Genomic DNA, 8471 nt, shown 5'->3' on the forward strand with positions numbered 1-8471 from the left:
ATTCAACCGTTATTCATTCTTCACTCTCCAATGTCTTCTATCAACATAACTGTTTTCAAGAGACAGGGCCTACTTGACAGTCAGATGACAAGTGTATCAATATTTTCTTTATTTCTCTAAGATAATTGGACTTTGGGGTAGTTTATTGAATAATTCATTATCATATTGTTGCAGCAGCCAAAGGCAGAGGAATTATGCCATTGTTCAGTAGCGCATTGACTCTTCAGAGCAACGTGCTGCTATTATAGCGCAGGTTGGAGAGGCGTGGGCTACTACCGATCCCCTATGAGTGAGGCTTTGATGTTCGCACAGACGGGCTCTTTACCAGTGCGTCCCGCTGCTATAGGCTGGGCATGAATGGCATTCTCTATTGGTGGCTGTGCGTACATATAGAGGAGCGCTAGCGCGGGATAAGGGTTGGCGCCTGAGGTTCATATTTTCAACTTTTTAAGGAATTAAATATCAGTCAACCCAACCCGGCTGTAAATTTCGCTCGGACACGATGGATTTATGACAAACTGCATGCCTTTTCTGATGGAGTTAGATTGACGATTGACTAATTTGAGCGTCCATGCGTGTTATATTTTTAGAGATGTGTTTTATCCCTTATTCTAGAGCTGATGTTGTAGGACAAGTTTCGGACACCAAAATGTGTATATTTTTTATTTGCATATTATCAACTTTAGAAATATGTCAGTCGCTGGCCCCTCGGAACGTTTATACAAATCACTGGGCAGTGCGTATTGCAGGGGGACAAGAAGAAGCGGATAAACTTGCTGCTAAATATGGTTATAATAATTATGGACAGGTAAGACCATTACCGTGTTTTTATTTTGTGCAGCGCGACCTGTTATGATTCCCTCTTTCTGCTTTGCGGATCAATAGTCTAATGTTTTGTCGAGTTCAGCTGCTGAACTTCGATACAGTAGGCTGTCTATTTGTCGATCATAATGCAGAGACATTCATAGAGGAATCAAAGAAAAGTGACGTGTGCGATTATTATCCGTGTCTGGCAAGCACCTGAACCCCAGCGCCAAATGTACAGCTTTCGGAGTTACAGAGCGATTTTCAGTTGGCAACACAAACGCACCAGCGCCACTGAAGTACATTCTTTTCAGGCGGTTCACTTATGGGCAATGGTCACGTTGCACTGTCCATATACAACGAGACTAAACATGACGCTGTAATTATACAATGTGTTGCAGACTACAATAGGCTTGTGCACGATGATCAACATTGGAAATGGCGCTGTGCCAAAAAAGGAAGTGCTCAAATTTGTAATATTGGGTCATTTTCATTTCCCAAATTCGAAAAGGACTACATTCCAACTTGGTACACTATTGATGTTTTCACTTTAAGGATGTTATATATGACTGGAATGGGTTTACTTAATTATAATAGTGGATTTGTTCTGCTCTTGTTTTAGCCATAATAGGCCTTTACAATCCTCCCCAGGGGGTAAAGCAGTGATTATCCAGATTATTTTTAAGAGGTGTGTCCCACAGCATGGCTTCTGTTGCAGCCTTCTTATTGAAGTTGACCACATGCTATAAACTGCAATAAATGATCATGTGGTCTTGACATTTTAGTCTTGTCTCCCATTGGGATTCACCCCCTATGGAACTTCCTAACGGATCTTAATTTGAATTTACTGACAGGGGAAAGATACCCTTGCAGAATTCATGCAGACTGTGAAGATGACAAGCTTGTGGATGGGGGAGAAAGCAGTAGATAATCTATAGATTATTGACATGAATCTGAGGATAACAAGTCATTTAGGAGTACGGACGTGGCCCACATAACTACTGTAGCCTAACAGATGACACATTTATTCAGGGTATAAGGATTGACACAGTGTTTGCATGATTCAGAGAAGTGTGACATCTGAAATTGAAGTTTATTCAATGGACCTTTGACCTTTTATGTTGTGACATTTTATATCTGCAGCGTCTGTGTACACTCAGCTTGCTATCTAGGCAATCATTCCAAATTCCTAAGAACTGACAGACTTGAATGGAGATGGAGAGAGAAAGGCAGAGAGTGAGAAAGAGGGGAGAAATGGAGTGAGAACAGCAGAGTGAGAGAAAGAGGGAAAGAGAGAGTTGAAATGAGTGGGGGAGACATATAGAGTAAGAGACAGAGAGAGAAAGAGGGAAAGAGAGAGTTGAAATGAGTGGGGGAGACATATAGAGCAAGAGACAGAGAGAGAAAGAGGCTGAAATTACAAATGAGTGAGAACAAGACTGAGGGAAAGAGATGAAGGGAGGTAGCGAAAGGTTGAGCGAGAGAGAGTGTTAAAGAAGTCCCGGTTCAGATAATAACGCGCCTCAGTGCCAGAAGTGCACATGTGCTCTGGGAATCCTGCCCGCATTTTTGGTGCAAAGTCACAAGAGAAAAAAAAATCCTATTTATTACTTCACGTGCTTTGGATTTGAAATGGTTATTTTCCTCTGAGTAAGCAACATTAGCAGAAAAAGTCCTTCTGTACAAATGTAGGATCTTAAGTTGATCACCATGTTGCAGAAGAAAAAACCTTGTTTATTTCAGGTTTAAAAAGGCTTCTGAAGTTTGTAATTTCCACTTTGAAAATTCAGACTCGACTTTCCCTTACAAAAATTGTATCAACCCACTACAAAAATGTCCATGAATTCTAATCCACATAATAATGAACATGTCCCGTTGATGCAGGATTATTTTCCTGCTGTAGTAAACTGGCTCACATTAAGATCCTACATCTGTATGTGTTCACAAACTTCACATTGTTGGATACCGGTGCAAACATGTTTTTTCTCAGAACAATGTAGGTTGTTTGGTTTTAGGTAATCCTTAGATAACCAATATCATGTACTGTATATCGATTTGCATTGATGTACAGACAGTAACATACAATACAATTATATTTGATCACTTCACTGCATACTCTATATCTCACTTTACTGCATGCTCTATATCTCACTTCACTGCATACTCTATATCTCACTTCACTGCATACTCTATATCTCACTTCACTGCATACTCTATATCTCACTTCACTGCATACTCTATATCTCACTTCACTGCATACTCTATATCTCACTTCACTGCATACTCTATATCTCACTTCACTGCATACTCTATATCTCACTTCACTGCATACTCTATATCTCACTTCACTGCATGCTCTATATCTCACTTTACTGCATGCTCTATATCTCACTTCACTGCATACTCTATATCTCACTTCACTGCATACTCTATATCTCACTTCACTGCATACTCTATATCTCACTTCACTGCATACTCTATATCTCACTTCACTGCATGCTCTATATCTCACTTTACTGCATGCTCTATATCTCACTTCACTGCATAATCTATATCTCACTTCACTGCATACTCTATATCTCACTTCACTGCATACTCTATATCTCACTTCACTGCATACTCTATATCTCACTTCACTGCATACTCTATATCTCACTTCACTGCATACTCTATATCTCACTTTACTGCATGCTCTATATCTCACTTTACTGCATGCTCTATATATCACTTCACTGCATACTCTATATCTCACTTCACTGCATACTCTATATCTCACTTCACTGCATACTCTATATCTCACTTCACTGCATACTCTATATCTCACTTTACTGCATACTCTATATCTCACTTTACTGTAGAATGCAGATTTAAGCTGGCGTTACCCTGTCTGCTGCCCACAGTGATCATTTTTATGTATACTGTAAAGATTGTAGTGTATTTTCTTTTTTTTCTTCTTCTTCTTCTTCTTCTTCTTCTCGCTACAACCCTACTGTTTGTTTTCATGTTGTTGCTGTCCAGATCGGGAGTCTGGAGGACCATTACCATTTCCACCACAGCAGAGTGGTGCGCAGAGCAGCTTTCTCCACTAGGGGCGCTCACTCCTTCATCCAGATGGACCCAAAGGTGAGACATCTGCTTGGTAGTTACTTGGGGTGAATCCTAACCTAGAATTTTCACATAGTGGTCTATTTTCGGCTGGTATTAAGGCGGCGCTAGTGTTAAATTTTAGTTTGGAATTTCCTCATGTGAAAACTGGTGCATTTGCATTTTCCAGCCCTAACACCAGGTTCGGCAATTTACCTGTCAAACATCAGCACACTTGTGCTCAGATGGGAGGGGTGGAAATATTTGAGGCGTGTCCTTAAAAACATGATCCAAAGTGCTAATTTCAGGCAGTGCTGGTAGGGATATTTAAGACCGACCTAAAGCTGGTTTCAGCAGTAACGTAGATGGTTATGACATTAATATTGACAGCAGAAACACAGCCTATCCAGCCGTGACGCACACTGTCCATATGAACATGGAACAAGAGGAGCCTGATGTGCTTTTGGAGTCTGAATACTTCCTATTTAGAAACACAAAAAACGTGCTTTTCCCCATTTTGTTTCATTTGCTTTAAAACCAGGCACAGCCTCCTCTCAATGAAGGCTTTTTTTCTGCCCAAATCAATCGCAAAGTAGTCAAGACTGTCGATAAAGGGTTTGGCTCCCGAGACCACTTGGAAATAAAACTTAATCACCAAAGCTTTATTCAAATATCAAGTTTGAGAGGAGTAAAACAGTGAGCTGACATTCTCTTTTTATGTCCACATTATTTTAGCCATGCAGGTCACGTTTTGCATGTGTGTAAAACCCTCCATAGTCTGTGTTGTTTTAATATTATATGCCCACAGGGAAGACATGATGGTGCCTGTAAGTGTGACATAGCCTATTTAAAAAAAGTTGTGTCTTTTGTTGTTTCATTCTCTTTTTAGGCCTTATCAATAATACATTGAATCTTGCTTATTGACAATGTTTTGCATGTCTATGCTCAGCTATAATGCAATTTGCTGTAGACCTAGTCCCTATATCAGTGTGAATTCTATTGAAGCCATGCCATTACTTAGAACAATGTGGACTGCAAATGGGTTCAAGTTCATCTATTTAACAAAGATGGAATAGATAGGTGTACATGTTGTTATTTCGTATCTGTAAGCCATTTAACTAACTATAACGGACAAATATTGGCATTGGAGTTTCAAGGCAAGACATAAAAGATACACAACTTGAAGCAACCACAAGTTTAGCCATGGAGCACATTCTGATTGGCCAGTGAGGGGCCAAGCCTTGACACACCCAGAACTTGGTAATTCATCAAAACCCAGCCCTTTCCAGCCAAAGCCAGCAAGTCCCCAGATAATTGTAGTAGTGAAAACGTGTACAAGTCTATTAATATGTATGTGTGAATTGGAAATGTGTTTTTTTGCATATCCTAACTCCCCCTGAGACACCTTCGGAGAGTGGGGTCACGGCCAGGGTCTGTTATCACTTTCAGCAACCCGGGAGCAACAGATGAGCAAGTACCAGAGGAGGCTGGTGGGATGAGCTATAGGAGGAATCAATGCAACGGTATCACACACATCAAACATATGGAAACCACATGTTTGACTCCGTTCCAATTATTCCGTTCTTGCCATTACAATGAGGTCGTCCTCCTATAGCTACTCCCACCAGCATCCACTGGCAAATACATAGTCACAACAGTATAACGTTAGTCACAAAAGATGAGCAAACACATGAGCTTAGGGATAGTTCCCTCGAAATTCAAATGTACATGATTTTCCACTTAGCTTGGCTGTTGTTGATTCTCTGAAACAGCTGTTGATATTTGCTTCTGTAGCAGGAGCCTACTGTGGCATGGAAGCCTGTGACATCATCAGCTCTTGTGCTCTGCTACAGATTTTGACTCATGTCTCTGGGTTAGAAATGTGGCAGACAGATGAAATATTTAATGGTAAAGAGCAAAACTTCATATTTGAAGTGGAATTTCCCTTTAAAGTTGGAATCTTCTTATGGCTGCAGGGGCAGTATTGAGTAGCTTGGATGAAAGGTGCCCAGAGGTGCACAGAGTAAACTGCCTGCTCCTCAGTCCCAGTTGCTAATATATGCATATTATTAGCATTATTAGCATTGGATAGAAAACACTCTGAAGTTTCTAAAACTGTTTGAAAGATGTCTGTGACTATAACAGAACTCATATGGCAGGCAAAGACCTGAGAAGAAATCCAAACAAGAAGTGGGAAATATTGAGTCCGTCTTCTAAGACTGGCGCAAGGGTTGAACTAGTGTTATGGATACGGTAATGGTTAGGGGTTAAAATCCCATTTGTCGCCAGAAAGTCTTGTACCTCTGTTCTTCCGACCACTTCAGCCCAGCTGTTTTACAGACGCAGCCCGCACACAGAGTTGGGTCTTTAACATACCTAACATAGTGATAGTTGACAGACCATTTTTCCACTCAAGTGTCTCTCTCCCTGCATGCCCAGATCTCATCATTTACTCTGTCTGGATGAAACATAAGCAGAGAGACTGACACGCACACACACACGCACACACACACAAACACACACACACACACACACACACACACACACACACACACACACACACACACACACACACACACACACACACACACACACACACACACAGGGACCAAGAGAAGGCAATCCAATCAAAATCCTATCAGAACCTCGAGACAGATACACTTGGATAGATACATAGATACATGTACCCATCACCTGTATCACATCAGGCCCATCAGGTATTACTGGAGGCCTCCTACCACCCTCCACTAATAGCCTACAGGCAGCTTTAAGAATAAAAGTGCAGCTGTTTGGGGAGCCTCTCCTCTGGCCTTCTCCCTGAGATTATCTCACTCAGACAGGCAGGATCTCAAGAGTAATAAAAGCCAAAGCCCAAAGTCTGGAGCTCCTCGACAGAGCTCATCCTGATCATATCACGCTCTAAGCCCTGTGTGTTTAAATGAAAGGTTGGGGCTGATGCCTAGAAACCAATTTTACCTCTGTCAGGCCTCTGATTTGCTGTCCCCCCCCCCAGCCTGTGTGATTTCACCACCAACCACTGTCACAACATAACTTATCAAGAAGAGAAATCTAAACACGTCATCTATATGGTTTCTGGGCCTCTCACCACAACCACTGGTCAGACCAACTACAGTAGGCTATATACAGTAGTTAATAAGATAGGACAGGTTTCCCGGATACAGATTAAACCTAGTCCTGGACTTTAAAGCTATTTCAATTGATATTCTCCATTGAGCATGCTTTTAAGTCTATGGCCAGGCTTAATCTGTGTCTGGGAAACGGGCCCATTGTGTACAATTAACTCCTAATATGCAATGGTTTGAGACTGCTATGAAGGCATGCACTGAATCGGAGCATGCAGACACCACATGCAGTTAAAACACGTCTTTGAATTGGGACCGTACTGCACGTAAACAGAGTGTATGCAAGGTGCTTTGTGAATTTGTATTTCAATGTGTTTATCACATGGATTAAGAATAGATAGGATGGCTCCCAAATGCCCCCTGTTCCCTATGTAGTGCAATACCTATGCGCCTTGGTTAAAACTAGTGCTCTACATAGCAAACAGGGTGCCATTTGGGACAGATACGTAGTCATTCATTCCAATTTGCAAATCGACAAACGTGTTTGTTTGTTAATGTGTGTAAAACCCATATCCATCCATGCAAGCCACAGTGTCCCTATGGTCTCTCTACTGTGTGTGTGTGTGTGTGTGTGTGTGTGTGATGTCTTTTTAGGTTGACTGGGTCCAACAGCAGCTAGTGAAGCAGAGAGTAAAGAGATACATCAAAAGCGACACCAGAAGCCCTGACCCCAACTTCATCCACTTCAACGACCCCAAATGGTCCAACATGTGGTATATTGTAAGTACACTACATATCTACCATCTATCCTCACTGGAGTCATATATGTAGTAGTACTTGAAATAATTGAATCAAGGAATAAATAATTATCTGAAATGAAAATCAGGGTCATATTCATTAGGACACGCAGTGGAAAACTTTACTCGGCCCTGGTCAAAAGTAGTGCATTATCTAGGGAATAGAGTGCCATTTTGGACGGACCCAAACGAGTGCCCTGACTTCCCCTTGACACCATGGATCCCCCTGTTTAAGGTGCACCACTATTCCCTGAACATGTTTTTGTCACCACACCAGTCTAATACAAACTGCCTTGAGTTAATGCATCTCTGCGGCTACGGTCCGGCCGTCTTTTAGTAATTAAACCATGTTTTTGTCACCACACCAGTCTAATACAAACTGCCTTGAGTTAATGCATCTCTGCGGCTACGGTCCGGCCGTCTTTTAGTAATTAAACCATGTTTTTGTCACCACACCAGTCTAATACAAACTGCCTTGAGTTAATGCATCTCTGCGGCTACGGTCCGGCCGTCTTTTAGTAATTAAACCAGGTTGACGATAAGAGCTTTGGGTCGGAACTCAAGTGTGAAATTGTCCAGAGCCTGCAGTTCTGTTGTCTACTCGGGAGAAGTGTCCGAACTTCTCAGGGCTCAGGGTAAATCTGGGGTGAGGATGGATTAGATGCTATAGAGGCGATGGATGTGGGCAAAATGATTCACTACC

At 41.7% G+C, this 8471-nt stretch overlaps 1 protein-coding gene across 1 annotated transcript in view; it reads left to right on the top strand.

Moving 5' to 3' along the window:
* LOC110511523 (proprotein convertase subtilisin/kexin type 6) overlaps nt 1–8471 on the top strand; it is a 114851-nt gene continuing 106380 nt past the window's right edge. Inside the window, exons 1-3 of the mRNA XM_090222822.1 lie at nt 1–808; nt 3823–3927; nt 7626–7751. Coding sequence (XP_090078948.1) covers nt 572–808; nt 3823–3927; nt 7626–7751 — 468 coding nt within the window. The 5' untranslated portion in view covers nt 1–571. The remainder of the gene's footprint in view (nt 809–3822; nt 3928–7625; nt 7752–8471) is intronic.

Source organism: Oncorhynchus mykiss, chromosome 26 (assembly GCF_057628025.1).
Source record: "Oncorhynchus mykiss isolate SJ-2025 chromosome 26, ASM5762802v1, whole genome shotgun sequence".
Taxonomy (NCBI): Eukaryota; Metazoa; Chordata; class Actinopteri; order Salmoniformes; family Salmonidae; genus Oncorhynchus; species Oncorhynchus mykiss.